The following is a 20,812-nucleotide window of genomic DNA, read 5'->3' as shown; positions in this document are numbered from 1 at the left end:
TAAATAGGAGAACACTGACTGCACGATATTAAAGACATTCATTAAATAAATTCAGCAAACGAGACGGTGAAATCGAGCACCCACTGGATTAAAATCAACAACACAGCACTTAAACCTAACTAGAATAACTAAATTATATAAGCAGCTGTACTAATGACCTAGCCCTAACGGACCAATGGCATGATACACACCTGCATTTGCAAGAGAGCCAGCTAACACAACACGTACCATCTTATTAATAACTCCGTCACAATGCACAGCTGAAGCTGTACATGTATACATGTGTTATAATAAAATAACTCACCTTTTATGCCTTGTCATAAACTAACCTGTTAAATAATATTCCAGCTGCTTCCAAGGCAAACACAGTGAACGTATTTTTACAGTGTACTTACAGAACGAGACAGCCTCAAAATCCTACAGAGCAAGTCATGTTCTGACGATTCTGATTGGTTGTTTGACAACTAGTCCTGCCTACATTAATTTCGCTATTGGTAACCTGCGCTGTCGCTCTCCCATCACAGCTCTAGGACTGGTTTCAGCCTTCACACAAGACGCTTTCATTCAGTGACAATATGTTGTTGTTTTTTTTTTTTAAATGGGGTTTTAAAAAGGACAGATATGCCCTTGTCAATGTTATTCGGAAAATGTCTGGTGGCTTGATACTATGCACTACCTGTAATAAGTTCTTAATATGTTTTGCTTTTTCTGAAGGTGGTAAGGCTTCTCTGGTTAAGTCAATGTTACAAACTATATAAAAACATTTAGTCGTTTAAAGAATGAATGTCTGAAAACGAACTAAAAAAACAAACAAAAAGATATACTAAACTATTTGCCTGTAAGTGAACAAAAGGTACAATACTAAAGTAACATACTGTGCAAATCCTCACATGTTATTAAAGCAGTACCATGTGCATGAGGAAGGTAATCTCATACCAAAGGCTCATGCAAATACAGATTAATCAAAATCAGAACATTTTGGTTCCAGGTAAAGAGTAAAAGAATGAAATGTGTCAGTACAGCTACAACCTCTAACAGCATCTCAGAACAAATAGCACTGCTTTCTCATTACAATCTGTCCGGTGGTTCCCATGAGAAAGCCTTCTAGCTCAGCCAATCACATGTCACTACCATGAGTAGGTCACAATGACAAACTCCACAGCGCGTACGTGTTATGTAGTTTCATCAGAATTATTTAGGGTTAGGGAAAGGGTCCGTCATAATTATAATGAACGTAGCAATGAAAAATGCAATGTCCAGCAAAATATAATGTAACTGTATTTGTGTAACCGCCGGTGCATAAACAGAGGCAACGTGACTGTGCCATCAAACTAGAACACTGTTGTTTTGTGACACTATAGCTTTAAGAGACTGTGCTTTGGCTAAGCAGCCTCTAATACATCACATGACTGCAGTCTTGTGACTGGTTTGACATCAGGCAGGAAAGCTTTTTTTTTTTTTCAAGATAGTTTGCTGCAGAGTTGTGGGAAACCGTATGATTTGGGGTCAAAAAGAGGAAAATTAGCTAAGATGACGAAGATATAAAACGTAATTAAATTCAGGCTGCCTCGCAGTCTCAGTTGTTGCCGAATCAACAAGCAGGGAATTTGGGGGGAAAGTTTGCCGCAGCACATCTAAGACAGGCGTTGATTGAACTTTTACGTTTTTTCGTTTTTCTTTGGTCCTTAATATATTTTTTTTGTTTGCCAAAGAAAAAAAAAACGAAGACTGAATTCATTCTTGTGTGCCAGTATTTGAAAAACAGTCGGTCATGGCTAGCAAGCCACTTTTGCAAGAAAGACCCCCTGCTTATGCCGCCGTGCAGGGTGACTACGACTACGGACAGCAGCATAATTATGGCGCTATTCCTCCGCCTGCACCAGCGCCACCACCGCCTGGCTTCCATCAGCCGCCTCCTCCTCCGTACTACACAGGCGGTCAGGGTAGGTTTTCGTGTTGTTACAGTACAAAATCAATGGAAGTGACACTGTAATTGCATTTCACAAACTTTTAAAATTACATAGCTTGTCAGTATGCCCATTTAAGTGACAGCTGCCCGTGTTAAAACAGCAAGTTTACTATACCTTCAGATAAACCAGAGACAAAGTGAAAAAAATAGCTGATTTGACATGGAAAGGCCAGTGAAGTAAAAATAAATAAATACACAATGCAAGCTAATGGAGGGTTTTAAAAAGAGCTGTAGGTTGACTGCCTCTTGTACAGTTCAATGCTTTTTGCCATGGGAACGTGTAATAGAATCAGTGGTATTCTAAATGTGATACCAATTTTGTTTCATCAAACTCTTTCTTAATCCTAATTACATACTGAATGAATATTATATATATATATTATATATAAATATATATATTATCTATATCTATATATATATATACATATACACTTGCAGGATTTGGGTTTATAATGTCAATGGAACCAGTAAAACATGATGTAATTTCTTTATAGACTCCACTTCTCAGTTCCTATATTATCAGATTGAAGAAGGCTAAACTAGCAGCATTTCTCCTTGAAATCAGGGAATTGAAAAGAAAAAGTGTATGTAGAGAACACTCCTCCAGGGGTTATTAAGAAGCAATGCTTCTGTATCATACATCTGACAGACTGCAATTCAGGGTTAGATCATTTGAGTTATAGTTAGAAGTCAGTAAAATGTAACTAAATGTCAACCATTCTGTAAGAAAACACCTCCAGAAACGGTATTGACCGTGATGTCACTGCATGTGAAGTCCTTTGAGTGTTCTAAAATTCTTAATCATAATAATAATTCCAATGAGCACGGCTACAAAATAATTAATTTCCCTTTTTGCTTTTCAAAAGGTGTTGGATTTAAAAAGCCGTCTTCAATTCTGAAATTTTGGTGACTTTTGGAAATAAGGATTACAAGTTAGAGTATTGAAATGGAATTTAAGTGGCTGCTCTAGTGAACTGGGCTTTGAGATTTGTCCTCTAAATTACTGCAGGAAAATTTATTTAAAAAGAAAGAATATATGTATACACACAGTACCAGTCAAAAGTTTGAGTACACTTGCCGGAAACTAGTTTTTTTTCATAATTGACAATGTTTTACGTTGTATACGTTTCTGTAAATATTTGAAAATGAAAACACATTACAATATACAAAACAAAACATAAGGAGTATCAAAGCAATGTTCAAGAAAATTGAAAATTGTCTCCAAATCTTGGATTCCTCAAAATAGCCACCCTTTGCCTTAATAACAGCCTCACAAACACGAGGCATTCGGTTAACAAGTTTCAGCAGGAAATCACCCGACATGTCTTCCCAGCTCTTCTGCAGCAATTCCCAGAGATGTAGGGCACTTGTGGGTAGCTTTGCTTTGACTCTTCTGTCCAGTTTGTCCCATACAAGTTCTGTGGGATTGAGGTCTGAAGACTGGGCAGGCTAGGTCATTAGATTGAGTTGTCATTCACTTTCCTTCTTCACCAGATAGTTCTTGCACAACTTTGAGGTGTGTTTCGGGTCATTATCTTGCTGAGGAATGAAGGACTGCCCAACTAGCCGTAATCCTGATGGAATGGCATGCCTCTGAAGTATGCTATGATAGCCATGCTGGTTGAGCTTGCCATGGACTTGGTAAAGATCACCAACTCTGTCACCAGCAAAGCAACCCTAGACCATGCCTCCTCCATGCTTGACAGTGGGAACCACACATGAGAACTCATGCGCTCACCCTCTCTGCGTCTTACAAATACTAGGCGGTTTGACCCAAATATTTCAAATTTTAACTCATCGGTCCGTAAGACTGACTTCCACTCCTCAAACGTCCAGTTTGTGTTTTTTGGCCCAGGCAAGTCTCTTCCTCTTATTCTGCACTCTTAGTGGTTTCTTTGCAGCAATTCTTCCAGTTAGGCCAGCTTCACGCAATCTCCTCTGAACAGTTGATGTTGAAACATCTGTACTTCTAGTAGCATTTAGCTGAGCTTGTATTTCAGGGGCAGTTATTCGCCGGTTTCGCAGACTTGTGACTCAAATGAACTTGTTCTCTGATTCTGAGGTCACCCTTGGCCTGCCTGACCTTGTTTGGTCCTCATGAGTGCCAGTTTCTTCAAATCATTTGATGGTCTTGGCCACAGTAGTTACAGACACTTGCAAAGTTCTTTCGATTTGTCTAAAAGATTGACCTTCATTTCTTAAAGTAATTACAGTCTTTTTTCTTTGCTTAACTGAGCGTATTTTGCCATTTTCTGCTCCCTTATATTCAGGAATGACAAACTTGTGCCTATGCTACCTATATTTATAGTACTCATGGACCCTCACCTGTTAACAATAATTGGTGACAAAAGGTTAATTAGGTAACATGCTAGTTAACTCGGAGAACATCTAACAAAGACACTTTTATACATAGGCCAGTGTTCTAACACCGTGTTGCACACATTTCAGACTTTTAACTGACTTGGCCTTCAGACTGAAATCCCCTTGCTTTGGGTGACCATTTCATTGAGATTGACAAGATTTACATTTTCATTTAAAAATGACATTTTTTAATGCAATTCACTTATGATTATCAGCTTATATAAGTACACGCATCATATAACGAAATATTAAGTATTTATAAACAAGTTTATACAGTTAAAAGCATAGATAATCATGAAAAACCTGGTTTCAAGCAGGTGTACTTAAACTTTTGACTGGTACTGTATATCTCCTTACACTGTCAGTGCACTAGAGCAGCCATTTTGAAAAGAGCTTTGAAGAAAGATTAGTTATGTTATTTAAACAGTTGTAGCAACGCATGGGGACGTCTAGTGTTATATTGTTTCAGAACCCTACTACTTACTTTTTAATTGTCCTGTTTTAATATACCCCCTCTAGAAATTTCAATACCATCAGAATCAAAGGTAAACAGTAACACCTCAACTCAGAGGGCAACAGGGGTTATGTAAATAGAAACTCATTTTCTTTGAAAAATTATGTAAGTTCAAAAAAAATGTTTCCAGTGCAACAACTGTAACTTCCCCATGCTTACCTGAAAACAATGCTGCTGTTCAACTTTCACGAATATCAATCTACATTTTCTACAGTGAGCAGTTGACGCACACAGTTTTAGTCAGCTGACTTGCCCAAGGTTATCAGAGTTACTTGGAACCCATCATTAGGTTTCTAATCACAGCATTGCAATATGTGGGTGTCAAATATCTAAAAAAGTTGTTATGGCAGATTGTCAAATACCATTTTCTTTCAGTACCTGGGCAACAACATTCCTAGCCTATATGTAGTAGTTATCCGTCTAGTGAGTCATCTCAATGTCTTTATTTAAACATTGTATTCTTCTGTCTATTTCTCTATCAGTCTGCACAGTACTCTGTAGATCGTCCTATCTTTACTCTGTGAGAACAAGATATTAGATCTGTCTGACTGCCAATTTTAAAATGTAGACATACTCTTTAGTACTTTCTTCTTTTAGTATGTCTGCATACCCTGACATTTTTAAAATGCCAGTTTTCTCACATGGGGCTGTGTTTAACAGCTCGTGTAAATCCTAGTGTTGAAGTTCAACCAGAAAAGAGTCAAGGGTCCAATTAGTTACTGTAGCTAAAACTGCTGCAAATTATGCTCCAATTAGCACCCTTTATAAACAATAACTTTACAAACATACCCTAGCACCCAGATTTTAGGTTTAGGTAGTACTGTTTAAGCTTAGCTACATGGTGGTGTTTTAAATCACGGGTACATTCTCAATGAGGGCATTTTCAAAATAAATAAATAACACATGCCCCACCCCCCCACCCCCCCAATTTTTTATTTTTTTTTCCTTTTCAGGCTATGCCCAACCAGCAGCGGTGCTGCCACCTGTTGCCCAGCAACCAGACTTTTCCAACACATATACCATCATCCAACCCTCTGTAGTGGTAGTGGGGGGCTGTCCGGCATGCAGGTAAGTGCAGCCCATTCCACACTGTTTGTCGTGCACTGGGGGAAAATTCTAATTGGTAACTAACATTCCCCACACAAATGCTTTAGCTAAAAGGTTGTGGAGAACAAAATGCTTCAGATCTGGAATGATTGGGAAAAAAAAACAAACATTTCCAGCTTTGCTTTAACACAAAAGTCACTGTACATATATTGTTGTTTTCCTGTAAGTCATAATCTGTTAAGAGCTATGTTCTTCTGTAGAGTTTTGGAGTAAAAAATGACAAACTTGTGAGAAATGTGAGGATCATTTACAGATATGATAGTAGCGAAGAGAAGAAAGATTTATATACATAGTTTTAGTAGATCAAGTAGATTTTGCAATTCACAGAACAGTATACACTCTTGTTGGTTTCTTTAAAAGTGTAATCCATGGTTATTTGTGTTTAATATGAGCTGGTTTAAGTCACCTCCTGCTTGTACTTTAGTATTTTTTTTTTTTCTGCACAGGGTCAATTGTAGAAACTCTGCAGCGTGTTTGTTTCACTTTTAACTTTCTTAACTGTCATGTGATTTACTAGAAATGAAAGGGAATTGTGCAACAAAATACACAAGACATACCCCTTAAGTCACATGTGCCTATATGCAGAAGTGCAAAGTGTTGACTGTTACCATAATAAATCTGTGTGCTGTGCACTGAGCACCTATTGATTAATATTCAATAAAAAAGTAGACTGAAAGGACCGTGTTTGTTCTTCACAGAGTGGGTGTGCTGGAGGATGATTTCACCTGCCTGGGGATCTTGTGTGCCATCGTTTTCTTCCCAATTGGAATCCTGTTTTGCCTGGCATTGCGTCAGAGGAGATGTCCAAACTGTGGCTCTACCTTTGGTTAATGGGATCAAACTGGCTCTCCTGACTCTGAGTCCAGCTTTAGCGTACTGTTCTTCATTTTTTTTTTACTATGAAATTGATCACGATTTTCATGTAAATGCCATGACTGTCCTTCCTACTGTGTTATCTCAAATAGCTGTAATGGACAGGCAATACAAAAGTGATTACATGTTTATTCATATGCATGTATTGCTGTTTTTTTTTTTTTTTTTTTTTTTTTTTAAATCTTTCAATAATCATGAATTCCTGTTGAAATCAACACATCACAGTGCAAGTTGCTTTTGCAGTCAAAGGTGCCTTTTGAAAATGTACAAAAAAACAAAACAGCTCTAAATGCTGAAAGTTTTATTTTATGATTGACTTATTTTGCCATTTAGAAATCATGCCCTTATGTTTAATAGGCAGTATAAATGTCTTTGATGGCACAATGGTCTTGGGCTAATTCCCATCCTAAGATTTTATTTATTTTTTTCCCCTCATATGTTTAATTTGTATTTTGATTAATGTTTAATATCAATTCCCTATTTATCACATGGTAGAACATTTTCTTGCTGTTCAGTTAGAATATGCAATGTGAGTTGTATCACTTGGGCTGGTGGTCATACAACTCAAATTGCTTGAAAACGCAGTGGTTAATTTAAATATCACCAATTAAACTATATAATATATATATATATAATATATATATATATATCTATAGATATATCTATATATATAAATTTTAAATTCAAGATGGTAAAAAGGAGCAAATTGCTAAAACTTATTTACCAACTGAGTTCGGGTGGGGCATGTGTAGCATTCACTGTGAAAAGTTTACAAGTTATTGATTAACTGTGCAAGCTTTTATATAAAAAGGGACTTCTTGCATTAGCTGTTTTGCAAACCACAAGATATTTTTTCTGTCTTTAATGACACCTCTTGCAAATCTCAGGGCTTGTGCTTGCTGGAATCTTTGAAGAACAGCTGTATGTGTCCCAAACTCTTTATGAACAAACCAACTACTGATTTTACTGCTGAAAGTTGGCCCTCATTACTAGAAAACCTCTCCTCTCCATTGGTAAGACAATCAGTTTGCTGAAGCAGACTACTTTAAGAAGAAATTGAACACACACTATCTAGCAGCTTGTCATACATATGCTTGCTGATGATGACATGTCGTCTGTTGATGTTGTATTTGTATGCATTTAATAAGTATCGTTGAAAATAACAATCTGCTTTGCCTGTTGCACACTACATATTCTAAATAAAATATCCACTTTTATATACACAAATAACAAAAACAATGTAAATAAAGTCATTTAAGCACCGACATCTGTTTGGAGTGTATTTGTATGTTTGGATTCTGAAATGACTAACTAGTGCACGACAACTTTTATTTTTTCACTTTATTGCACACTGATATGTGTCTTGTTCACAGCTGTGTGCTTTTAAGATACCAAATAAGCAGAGCTCTGACAGGGCTGGGTGAAACCAGCCAATGTAGAACGATCCAAGGCTTCAAACAGGCATTGTAGGCAATAACCAGGATATTTCAATTACATTTTTATACTTTCCAAGGATATAAGGACTAGTGTTATATACACCATATGGTGGGTAGATTAATTGTTAATAAGTTGTTCAATTAAATGTTTGGATAGTCAGCAAATAAAGTTACAGTAGATGCACAATGTGTAAAAACTGAAGTCTGGTAAATCAAACTTTTATTCCAATAAAATAAATGAAACGTATTTGTACATAGATAACGAACTGCACACTAATTTTTTTCAAACATTTGAAAAAAAAGTTGTTTTTTTTCTTCAAACCTTAATATAAGAAATATAATTCAGAACAGAACAGTGCTTTATTTTATAAAGACAAATCACTGGTTAAAATGAGGCAAACCCATATTCATATTCCCCTTGCTGTAAAGAAAACGGAAAACATAAGTAGCATGCACCTCCATTTACCTTCAGGATTACTGAATAAGCAACAGCCACCTGAGTGACTATTTACAAAATGTATCAAAAACTAGAAGGAACTGGCTCATCTCCAGTCGTTTACCCATTGGTTTCATAGAATAACCATTAAACAACTACAATTTCCAAGATGATAATGTGTACCTACAATGTATGTAGTATCCTTCAATAAAAACAAAACCTGTCAGGTGGCATGCCTGTTGCACTGTACTGTACAGACTTCTTTAAAAAAAAAAAAGTATTTAAAGGCATAGGACAAAACTTACAATGTTACCAATCTCACACTTCTGTGTCAGAATCAGTTAGAAGAATCCCATGTACAGAATAATGAAATATCACCCAGTGGTTAGGCCAATAGGACAGCAGACACCATGTTAACAAGAGAAGCAAAACTATATACTACTATATAGTATGAACTACTACACACAAAACTGTATATACACACACACATAGACACGTTAAACATTATACATTAAAAAAAAATTGTATACAGGCCTGTTATGCATGTAAAAGAAAAATAAGTAAGGGATCACTTCAGGTATATGGCAACAGTAACGCCGAACCTCTACCATGACCCCTAAGTGCAAAGCTACTGTACATTAATATACAGAATTGTTTCTGAAACACGGTCAACAGCAACAAAGACATTCATCATTCATATTTATGAAAAACAATATTGTAGCAATGCAAATGCTAAGTACAAGTGTGTGCTTATCATCCTATGGCAAAAATCAAAACAAAAAAACTTTTAAACAAGCAGAAGTTAAATGCATTCCGTCTGAATGACTTTGTTTCAGTATTGAAAATGCAGACTGCCCTGTGCTTATAAAATCTGCAACAAAAATTATACACACACACACACACACACCTCTTTGGATTTGGTCTGACAGTTATTAAAAGATCTATGTGCTCAGGAAGATTGGAGACTTCACAGAATGCAGTCGTGGCATCTGAAGAAATCCCATCTGTAGAATTCCTCTGGGTGTGGATCTCAGAAACTTCAAATAACGGGCGCTGACCTGTCGTTGGTTACCGTTGGTCGAAGTTTGACGGTTGCAAACGGATTTTCACCACTGTAGAGAGGAAACAACAAACAAGTATATAACCAATAAAACATCGTTATTGTGGCAGTAAATACAAAATGAGTATCAAGCAGTTCTCTAGATACATACACACACACACACACACACACACACACACATACACACATATATATATATATATATATATATATATATATATATGAGTACCAGTCAAAAGTTTGAGTACACCTGCTTGAAACCAGGTTTTTCATGATTATCTATGCTTTTAACTGTATAAACTTGTCTATAAACACTTAATATTTCGTTATATGATGCGTGTACTTATATAAGCTGATAATCATAAGTGAATTGCATTAAAAAATGTAATTTTTAAATGAAAATGTAAATCTTGTCAATCTCAATGAAATGGTCACCCAAAGCAAGGGGATTTCAGTCTGAAGGCCAAGTCAGTTAAAAGTCTGAAATGTGTATAACACGGTGTTAGAACACTGGCCTAAGTATAAAAGTGTCTTTGTTAGATGTTCTCTGAGTTAACTAGCGTGTTACTTAATTAACCTTTTGTCACCAATAATTGTTAACAGGTGAGGGTCCATGAGTACTACAAATATAGGTAGCATAGGCACAAGTTTGTCATTCCTGAATGTAAGGAAGCAGAAAATGGCAAAATACACGCAGTTAAGCAAAGAAAAAAGACAGTCTGTAATTACTTTAAGAAATGAAGGTCAATCTTTTAGACAAATCGAAAGAACTTTGCAAGTGTCTGTAAGTACTGTGGCCAAGACCATCAAACGATTTGAAGAAACTGGCACTCATGAGGACCGAACAAGGTCAGGCAGGCCAAGGGTGACCTCAGAATTAGAGAACAACTTCATTCGAGTCACAGGTCTGTGAAACCGACGATTAACTGCCCCTCAAATACAAGCTCAGCTAAATGCTACTAGAAGTACAGATGTTTCAACATCAACTGTTCAGAGGAGACTGCGTGAAGCTGGCCTAACTGGAAGAATTCCTGCAAAGAAACCAAGAGTGCAGAATAAGAGGAAGAGACTTGCCTGGGCCGAAAAACACAGAAACTGGACGTCTGAAGAGCGGAAGTTGGTCAAAATTTGAAATATTTGGGTCCAACCGGCAAGTATTTGTAAGACGCAGAGAGGGTGAGCGCATGAGTTCTGCATTTGTGGTTCCCACTGTCAAGCATGGAGGAGGCAGTGTCATGGTCTGGGGTTGCTTTGCTGGTGACAGAGTTGGTGATCTTTACCAAGTCCATGGCAAGCTCAACCAGCATGGCTATCATAGCATACTTCAGAGGCATGCCATTCCATCAGGATTATGGCTAGTTGGGAAGTCCTTCATTCTTCAGCAAGATAATGACCCGAAACACACCTCAAAGTAGTGCAAGAACTATCTGACGAAGAAGGAACGTGAAGGACAACTCAATCTAATGACCTGGCCTGCCCAGTCTCCAGACCTCAATCCCATAGAACTTGTATGGGACAAAATGGTCAGAAGACTCAAAGCAAAGCTACCCACAAGTGCCCTACAACTCTGGAATTGCTGCAGAAGAGCTGGGAAGACATGTCGGGTGATTTCCTGCTGAAACTTGTTAACCGAATGCCTCGTGTTTGTGAGGCTGTTATTAAGGCAACGGGTGGCTATTTTGAGGAATCCAAGATTTGGAGACAATTGTCAATTTTCTTGAACATTGCTTTGATACTCCTTATGTTTTGTTGTTTTGTATATTGTTTTCATTTTCAAGTATTTACAGAAACGTATACGATGTAAAACAGTGTCAATTATGAAAAAAATCTAGCTTCCAGCAAGCATACTCAAACTTTTGACTGGTACTGTACTATATATATTTTTGTGTGTGTGTATGGATGGATGTTTATCCACAGATTGATACCCTCAATAAAGTGTAATTAAAAAAAAAAAAAAAAAAAGTACTTACGCTTCAAAAAGTGGCTTTACAATCCCATTTGGTTTCTGGCTCTGCAAAAAAGAGGTACAAATATATAACATATAACAATGATACAGTACTGGAATAACTTAAAACAACCATAATGCAAGTATGTATGATTCAACATATGATTTTCTATTGAATTGAAGGACTGCCTCCAGCCTGCAGTAATACTGATGCTGTTTCCACAGCACCATTCATTCAGATCAAGGTGAAGCTGCTGAGAAGTGTTCAAAATGACACACAGAAGACTTTCTGGGAGTATCCAGCAAAGCCATGATTTGATATAGCCAGTAGGTTACAGCAACAGATTATCAGGATATTGTATTTACCTTAAAGATTGTGATTTGCATATTTCATTTACTGCAAATAAAGTCTTGCTAATGCCAGATCTACTCACTGATTATTACAATGCTGCATTGCTTCAAGGGGAATTCCTACACATACTGTAATGCCAGAATTTTGGTTGCAAATATTTATAGCTGTACACATCTTGCACCAAACTATCAGTTACAAGCAATCACCAGAAGAGGGCACTGCAGCTCTTTATCAACCCTGCTGTACTGTGCAGTCCAACTTCAGAAGTTATTGAACAGCGAGATACATTTATTTGGATGCTGACTTTCCAGGCTGCTGTATTGTTGGGTTAGGGCCCTGTGCACGACCCTGGGTTTTCAGAAACTAGACAATCTACTTGAAGTGGTATGGCATAGTAGACCTGGCAACACTTTGCTCTTCGTACGGAAGTGTTAGCTATGTGACCCCCTCATACGGAACCAGTATTATCCTGGGCCTTGGAACATAGAACATAATATTGAACTGTATTGTTATTGCCAAGGCTTTGGAGCATCACTAAGTCATACGTTTGTAATAATGTGGCTTGTTTTAAAAAAAAAAACAACAAAACAACAAAACACTGAAATGTGTACCTGGGTTTTGTCTTGCGTACCAAAAGTAAATATCTTTACATAGCCAGTCTGTAAATATTACCGAGTCCTAAAGTACCGAGTCCTAAAATATGCAATGTTCAGATTAGTGACTGGGCTGTATTTGTTGTTACTACAGACCACTGCAATTACAGTAAAGGATACTGGCAACCCTCGCAAGGAAGTGATTGGCTAAGGGCCATAAAACCAGAAGTTCTTGTCCTGTCTATTTAAACATTAACTAATAGCTTGTTGCTTAAAAAGTTTGGTTATTATTAGAGCCAAAAAGAACAGTCTCCTCCCTAGAGTCACATGTTGCTGTAGCAGAAACAGTGTCTTGCTGTGTTTGCCTAGCCCATTTCTGCTAAACCCATATCTTACAAACACTGATGAAACAAGTATAGCTAAAGAAACAGCTTAATCATTTCAGCTGTCAAGCAATGAATATATGGGTTTATAATGTGACACAGCGTTCCTAGCTGCTGTGGTTTGTGTTGCAGATAGTAATAGAAACAGTAGCGTTTACTCTGCTGCTGCACCCCATCCTGTAAGAAACAGACCAGGGTTTTTTTTTTTCTTTTTTAAATGATCGAATAGGCATGGAACAGACATTGGTTATAGTCTGGATTGTGCAATTTGCTTACCAGTAGGTATAGCTGAAAACCTTGGCCTATCAGACCTTCCCATTCCAATGTATTGTTTGTACAACTGTCTCACAGAAACACAATGACCGACGCTCCGACATGTACATGTCAATTACAGGCACTTTGTAAACTGATAGAACTTCACTAGGCGGGGAACTGTCTGGTTAATTGTGGGAGGCATGCACCAAGAATTACTTTGACATACTTACCAAACTAGTTTATACAATCTGGTAATAATACAATTGTTTTAACTTTTCTTCTACCACATTGAAGGTCTTGGGAAGATTCGATTTCATATTTATTTTATTAATACTTTAAATAAGCAGGTATCTTCTGTGGTAAACAGAGCCCCTAAGCAGAGTTTATGTCGGACATGATGATGTGGTGGATTACCTGAAGCCAAGGCTTATCGTTCATTACCAAGCACGCAGATGCTGACGAGTGTGCTTGAATTTCTTTTCCTTTTACTTTCTTGTACATGCATGGCTTTCTAAAAGGTTTGACAGTGGCTCTAGATATTCGGCACACAAGTAAGCCATTATTCTGCAGAAAAGCCCTGTGCTTAGTTCACAGGTAGGAAAGGTGAAGTGTCAGGTTTACCCAGAGTGTAATTCCATAGTCAGAGAATGCCAGTTCCCGGATACACACAATGAATCAGTTTCTCTTTGATACATGGAGTGGAATGCATTGTGGCTCGTCAGAACGAACACGAGCTACCAAGACTCATAAATATTTCACAAGGGGCTCAGAAAAGCCATGCAGTGGGGATGGTGTCATCTTTCAAGGCTTCCCACTGACTTCTGACCTGCATCAACCACCATTCCAAAAAAAAAATAAAAATTTTAAATGGTGCACGTCTTCAAAAAAAAATCTTGTCGATTCCAGCAGATTTGAGTGTGCAGCACTGAGACAAGTTGGTGTACTCACATTCAACAGAGGTGCCTGAAAGGTGATGTATCAGTGTGGTATTTAACCTTAGTGTCAGGGTCTGGTAGACTGCACTTTACTGCCAGCCGTAGATATATTATCCCGGATTTGTCATGCTTAAATCGAAATACGGAAGATAAATATTATCTTTTACAGAATACAACAACAACAAAAACCCCCAAAAGGTGACAAAAGGGTGACTATGTGCAATACCACATGAGTGTAACCAAGTTTATAGGGGTAACCTTAAAGCGTGTTTCCACCTTACTAAACAAAGATAAGCAGACAACCCCCCTTTAAGATAGACGGGCGTCTGTTTCCATCACACAAACTACCCATGGGAAAGGAGGTATGAGCTCAGAATTCTCAGGATAGGTTTGTCCAAAACGCAGAAAATGGTCAGTGGGTGAAACATCGACTCATCGCGGAATCTTTTTATCCTTTATAGACTTCTGTATTTGTATTAATGCACACAATTTGGACATGGGTGGACCAAAGCCAGTATACAGTAAGTAAAGAAATACGTTTCTCTTTTAATAATAATAAAAAAATTCTAATTATTCTATTATTTTTTCCTTAGCTTCAGTGTATATCCCCTGCCCTGAACAACGGTAGTAATGTGGGATGACATTAAGGATTTTACATGTCTCAATTAAAATCAGCTCCTATGAGTGTTATCCTATGATCCTATTTACTGCATATCCCATAATGATACACATGATCATCAGATCTTTATGAAAACATTTTCAAATAAAGAAAATGTCCAATAATGTATTTTCTTAATATGGTTAAATTACTAGTCTGCTGTTCCATTTATGTCTTTTGACATTTATGAGGTAAAATGTTTTGGATAATGTCACTGTAAATGAGTCTAACAGAAAACAGCTGATTTTCATAAAAACACACATATGTACCGCAGGGTGACCACCTGTCCCTAATTGGGCGGGACAGTCCCGAAATGTAAATATCAAGTCCCGGTCCCGGGCTTAATGCTTCCGGGACGGCATTTGTCCCGAATTCATAGACACAGTCAATCTTGCAGTTTAGCGCTACAGTCAAACCATAGAATATCTGTTTATAGCACACCATAGCACTGCCCCTGCTGCATTACTTTGCAATGCTGGACACTCCCTCGCTCGCCAGTTAAAACAAGAAAATGTATATCCAGGCACGCCCCTAGAAACCTTTCACATGGTACGCACATCTGACCCACGTCGACATCTCATCCCATGCCGATAACCACTCTGCATCAACAAGCTGTGAAGTGTTTCAGTCACAGTGCTGCATTTCAGTTTCCTGAGTTTCTCTTTTTAAAAATGAATAAACACAGCGCGCTGCCATCGAGACAGAACAGCAACAGCCAAACAGTCCACAACAACAAAAGCTACGAATAAACCTATTTGAAATACAGACAAAGGAAAAAGTAGCTCACAAATATTTTATGCTGGTTCCATTTCCAATCATTTTATTCTCACAATCACTACAACTAATCATTACTCCCCCCCCCCCCCTCTCTCTTTGGGGGAAATGGTAAAAAAACAGAATAGAAATGGCAGGTGTCCTGTTTTTGCATTCTGAAAAGGTGGTCACCCTAATGTATGGGTCAATGAAAATTCCCTTCATTCCTCAAGCCACATGAGGGTACCCCAGCCTTAATGAATTAATGAAGGCTAATGTGTGTATTAAGACAGAGGAAGTAAACATGCAATCATATACTTACTGTTTGCTCAGGGGAAGTGTTCTTGTTAACAGTCCTAGTTGGTGAAGACTCAAAGTAATCTGGAGGGGGCAGTACCACGTTCCCCTTCTCTTTCTCTGCCAGGTTGGCTATGCTAATACTCCGGACTGGCATAGAACTGCTGTAGAAATTTAAAAAATAAATCAAATCAGTAAAAAATCTCATGACTTCCAACCATCTATCTAGAACAGAACAATGAAACGGACAATTGCAGATTAATTATGATGCGTCAGTCACATGGGATGAAAGGGAGGAGCCTCAGACAATGCAGCATACTTAAGGGTTTTTCCAATTGAAAGGAGGAAGGGAAAAGCGATACACACACACCAGTAAACATTCTAACAACCTACAAGACAGGCTTGCTAGAATCTGACAGGTTAACCTTTTAATTTTCAAAGATCTCGACTTTCTAACAGAACCTGTTGAGATAGGTTTGCTTACACATTTACTTACAAATTTTGTTTCATTATTCACTTTGAAAGGGTTATGAGAAATTCTTAATTGACGGGATCTTTAAAATACTGACTGTACATTGACTGGCCAAAACAATCTGAAAGCAAACACTGAACACACGTTTACACAGACTGAGAGCTGTGCATTGTGTGTTTCTGTAACGTATGTGAATAATAAACATGTTTATCTGCGTGGCTCACAACAACAACACTCTGTATTAGAAATAACAACTTCATACGACCATAAAAAGATGAGATCATTTAAATTATGCCAATATAAGACTTTGTCCTGTAAATTCTTCCCTAATCTAAATGAAAAAAATGTGACTAAAAACAAGCTCAGGCTGTAAATGGAGTTTTTATATGGATGCTCAATTAACATTCCATTAAAGTTTGGCAATTGAATCGGGACCAAAGTTGCACAAAGTTAAGTTATAATAAGAATAAGACTTTGACTTTGTTGTACAGCTGAGTAAGTATCATGACCAAACTGAAAGCAACTCCCCAGACCTTGCTCTTGTTAATGGTTTAGTCATTCAATTGTGGAGCACTGCGAGTGGAACATTACACATAACAAAGTAATCACTTGTGGACTAGCTACCAATGCGGATGGAATTCAATAAGGCTCAGGCTTTAACCCTGTTGCGTGGGAGATTTAATCCAGTCTACACCTCTACTTGCAGATCTGACTGCATCTTCTTTTGATCAGGCCACAGCAGTAATGGCAACAAAGGTAATAGCGATGATGAATAAGACCTACAAAAGACGTTGTAATGCCAACTGCAGCTTTGGAGGCAAAGGGTGAAATAAAGACTGCATATTTAAATGGAACATTTCTATAGTGCCTTTAATTTGATGTGATAAAAGTGTTTTGCTTAAGATTATTTTCTGCTGCAATTTCCAATAACTGTTATATATTTGTTGCAGCTTCAACTGATGAGTTGACTTTGGGAAAGGTGTGCATTTGCAGATGTCTTCAGCCTCTGTGCTAAGCATTTGTCAACTAGGTGGCTGTTGTGCATTGAGTTCTCCTCTATCTGGTGCTTAGCAATGGCACTACTAAAACAGAGCTTAATGTTAAGGGACATGATTAACATCAATTTAGGGAATGCTAAGTGAAAAATCAAGGGGGGTTGAAAAAAGGTGGTTCAGTTGATTCTCAATGACTGGCTCTCGGAAATTATCTGAGATTATGCTCTATAATAGTATTCAAATTCTATAAATATTTGTACTATACAATAAAAGAAAGCAAAATAACAGTAAGTGAATATACTATAGATTCTGGTAAGACTTTTATGGTGAACTTTATTACCTTTGCTCCTGTTCTTCCTCTGTATAAGGTCGGCAGTATGAGGATGGAAACCAACCTTTCCTGTAAAACATCAAGATAATTATAGTGTTGTTAGTTAAAAATAGAAACTGTATTACAACCTCTAAAGGCTTACCGGTTATAGCATAGATCTTAGACCCATGAGAGCCTAGCTCAAATGCATTCCAGGGCATTTCAAGCAGTTCCCAATGTACAATCACAACCACAGTTTGCACAAATGAGGGCTGAGCACCACTAGCTGCCACTTCGACAGAGTGTCCTGGAAACTCATGGGCAGGGTTGTGCAGTATGTGATGAAGCTGGCAATGCCAGTACCGTATCCACTACATGGAATAAGAAGAGATTTGAATCCAACACTATTCATAAGCTGTAAATTCACAATCATATTTGTTTAAAAGGCAACTTTAAATGAGAAAAGCAGGATCAGCGATACCCTGCGGTCTTGCCAAGACCCTTCAGGTCACTTTCACATTATTAAAAGTATGAAAGGAATGTGCAGATTGTCCGTCAGTAAAATTAGGTTGCTAGGGGTGTTGTTTGTTGTTTGACCACAGTTCTAGCTAATCACCTGCAAACACAAAACTAGAATTAAAAAAAAAACAGTGGTTATATGACTAATCAGCAGTTGCTGTTTCAGCCAAAGCAATTCTATTACAGAAGCTATATTGAGCTTGGAGGCAGATTTAATCAAATGAATTGCGTAATTCACATCTGACTTTTAAAGTCTCTTGTCACGACTACTAAATATTGCTATGTCACTTCACCAGTCAAGGACATGACAAATAAGTTTGTAGTATTAGAACAGCTAAAATTAGACAATGTGACATATAGAAGAAATAAAAGAAAGTAAATGGATAAATAGACTGAACACGGTTATGCCAGCAGGACTCAAGAGAAAAGAATGAACTAATTAACTCCAATAAATATATAACATTTAAATAAATAAAATTAACAAAATTCTTTCAGTGAATGCTGAGGCCAAAACAAGTCTGGTCCTGAGCCAGCATTGCATGAGAACATAAATATGTTTATATAAACTAATGTTAATTTGAATTAATATAGATTTAAAGATAGAAGAAAAAATGTTGTCACAATATATAGAACACCATTATATTGTGTAAGAATAAATCATGGATTTGAATATAAAAAATAACAAGTAATTGTCATGCCGTCAAAAACCTACACATACCTCCAATGTTTTAAGCTAAAATAAATAAATAGATAGATAGATAGATAGATAGATAGATAGATAGATAGATAGATAGATAGATAGATAGATAGATACACAAGCATACACACACAAGAAAATTATAGAAAAACACTCCAGCAGCAGTTTAAATAAATATTGCTTAACAATATCACTGTATGTGACATTAAAATGAACAGAGCTGAGTCACTGTGTGACCTCAGGCAAAGTTCTGAGACCTCTTTGTGTTTCAGTAGCACCTATTCCATTTGGTTCCGTTTGTGCAATATATTTTTGCATCAACTTAAAAGAACAAAGTAAACAAAAACAACAAAAGGCACACACTATTTAAATCAGCAAACCAGACATGTTTGTGCCTCACAAAACCACCTGCGCATTCAATACCAATACAGCAGAAATGCACAAGAGCTATGTGTGAATGCGCAGAATTGGAATACTACATGAAAATAGACTGTTAACAATACCCTGCCAAGCAGCTATCATAGGTGTACAGTACATACAAATATTCCTCAGACGAGTCTACACTCAAATGTAACCTGCAAATGGAATGCAGAATCAAAGCTCAACACACATTGGTAGCATTGGCACTTCCGAAGTTACATGCCCACCCCAACAAATATATAAATAAGCTACTAAATGGAGATATGAAAGAATGGACCATAGATAGTGTAGGCTATTCAACATACAACTTAAATAAAAAAATATATTGTAGCGACTTGCTAACTGGATAAGTGTCAACATGAAGGAGACAGACAAAACATCTCTGTAGCATCAAACGTCACTCTTCATTTTACAGAAACGCACCTGTCAGCCAGTGTTCTGAGCAGCTCCGACCTGTACTCCTTACACTATACATAAACATATTTACAGAAGTGTGGACTGTAAAACAAACCCACAATGCTGAAAACACTATTCGGAAGTGCCGAAGAGGGGTATCTCAGTATGGAGCCGGCCAAGAATGCTGCCTGTGGATGCAGTCTGCACATGTGTATCCCTTGCTCATACTCCTACTGAAAGCCCCTTCCAACAACCCCCCCCCCCCCCCCCCCCCCCCAATCACCATGCACCCTGCTCCTACCACACCTGTGTGGCGCAGTTAATAGCATGGAATGCAGATCGAGGGTGTCAAAGTATGCTTCTGACATCCATGAGAAATAAATAAATAGCAATACCTTAAAAAAAAAAAAAAAAGCTGCGTCCTTAAACTTGAGTGTGAAATTACCGGGTGAGTGGCATGAAAAGGAAAGGGAGCCTTTTGGATACAGATTGAGCCCTTGGGCGCTGCAGCCTTTGCCAATGTTGCTGAAGATAGGGCGCTTACTTAAACGCATGCAATGGAAACATTCTGTGCATTGCAAGCCTGTCACGCTTATCGCAACTGAAATAATTTTGTGCTTATTTGTTCCTAATGTTTATCATTATCACTATCACAGTATGTGCTTATTAAAGCATTATACAGGTAGTTGTTTAGTATCTGCCGCCTCGGTCTATGTTACACACCGATGGTATGTACTATGATACCGCGCTGTACTCTTGATTCTGTTTTGGGAGTTATTCTTTCAGAAAGCGTGCTCGGGAAAGTGATTAGTTTTGTTTTAGTCTGAAAGAACGATCATAATTGCAGCTTCTCTGTTTATTTTTAAAACATGTATTAAAACTAGAGATGCTGCAATCACAATCGTTCTTTTGAATTTAATCACTCTATAGATGTGGACGGAACCTTGTGTGATTGCTGTGTGTTTTCCATTGTTGTAGTACCTCGGAAAGTGCCTGCATTTCACTTCAGTGATTGGGTGAGTGAGTGCTGGAGAGATGTGCGCGGAGTTAAGGCTTGCTTTTAAAAAACGTTATTT

At 37.6% G+C, this 20,812-nt stretch overlaps 3 protein-coding genes across 4 annotated transcripts in view; 1 reads left to right on the top strand and 2 right to left on the bottom strand.

Moving 5' to 3' along the window:
* The window catches only part of tecpr1a (tectonin beta-propeller repeat containing 1a), a 19,484-nt gene extending 19,074 nt beyond the window's left edge, over positions 1 to 410 (bottom strand). The window contains exon 1 of one of the 2 annotated variants that reach the window (XM_041229009.1): positions 330 to 410. The gene's annotated coding sequence lies outside the window, so the exon portion shown is untranslated. Of the gene's footprint in view, positions 1 to 304 lie in introns of both variants that reach the window. The other variant, XM_041229008.1, reaches the window with a different exon arrangement.
* A 1,003-nt stretch (positions 411 to 1,413) lies between these two features.
* On the top strand, positions 1,414 to 7,419 carry LOC121300476 (brain protein I3-like). Its single transcript, XM_041229050.1, has 3 exons — positions 1,414 to 1,943; positions 5,798 to 5,912; positions 6,650 to 7,419. The coding sequence occupies exons 1-3, from the start codon at positions 1,772 to 1,774 to the stop codon at positions 6,780 to 6,782; spliced, it is 420 nt and encodes a 139-aa protein (XP_041084984.1). The 5' UTR covers positions 1,414 to 1,771; the 3' UTR covers positions 6,783 to 7,419.
* Positions 7,420 to 7,493: 74 nt separating this feature from the next.
* Positions 7,494 to 20,812, bottom strand: part of LOC121300981 (brain-specific angiogenesis inhibitor 1-associated protein 2-like protein 1) — a 29,457-nt gene continuing 16,138 nt past the window's right edge. The window contains exons 10-13 of the mRNA XM_041230029.1: positions 17,735 to 17,794; positions 15,953 to 16,091; positions 11,727 to 11,767; positions 7,494 to 9,808 (exon numbers count right to left, since the gene is read on the bottom strand). Of these exons, the coding sequence (XP_041085963.1) occupies positions 9,736 to 9,808; positions 11,727 to 11,767; positions 15,953 to 16,091; positions 17,735 to 17,794 (313 nt within the window). The 3' untranslated portion in view covers positions 7,494 to 9,735. The remainder of the gene's footprint in view (positions 9,809 to 11,726; positions 11,768 to 15,952; positions 16,092 to 17,734; positions 17,795 to 20,812) is intronic.

The sequence above is a fragment of the Polyodon spathula genome, chromosome 26 (genome assembly GCF_017654505.1).
Source record: "Polyodon spathula isolate WHYD16114869_AA chromosome 26, ASM1765450v1, whole genome shotgun sequence".
Classification (NCBI taxonomy): domain Eukaryota; kingdom Metazoa; phylum Chordata; class Actinopteri; order Acipenseriformes; family Polyodontidae; genus Polyodon; species Polyodon spathula.
This window is presented reverse-complemented; position numbering and strand designations above follow the sequence as displayed.

Bases quoted from the DNA above. Each gene is read 5' to 3' on its own strand.
- LOC121300476 (XM_041229050.1), top strand. From the start codon at position 1,772: ATGGCTAGCAAGCCACTTTTGCAAGAAAGACCCCCTGCTTATGCCGCC. The intron at 1,944-5,797 runs GTAGGTTTTCGT...TTTCCTTTTCAG, and splicing joins GTACTACACAGGCGGTCAGG to GCTATGCCCAACCAGCAGCG. The intron at 5,913-6,649 runs GTAAGTGCAGCC...TGTTCTTCACAG, and splicing joins GGGGGCTGTCCGGCATGCAG to AGTGGGTGTGCTGGAGGATG.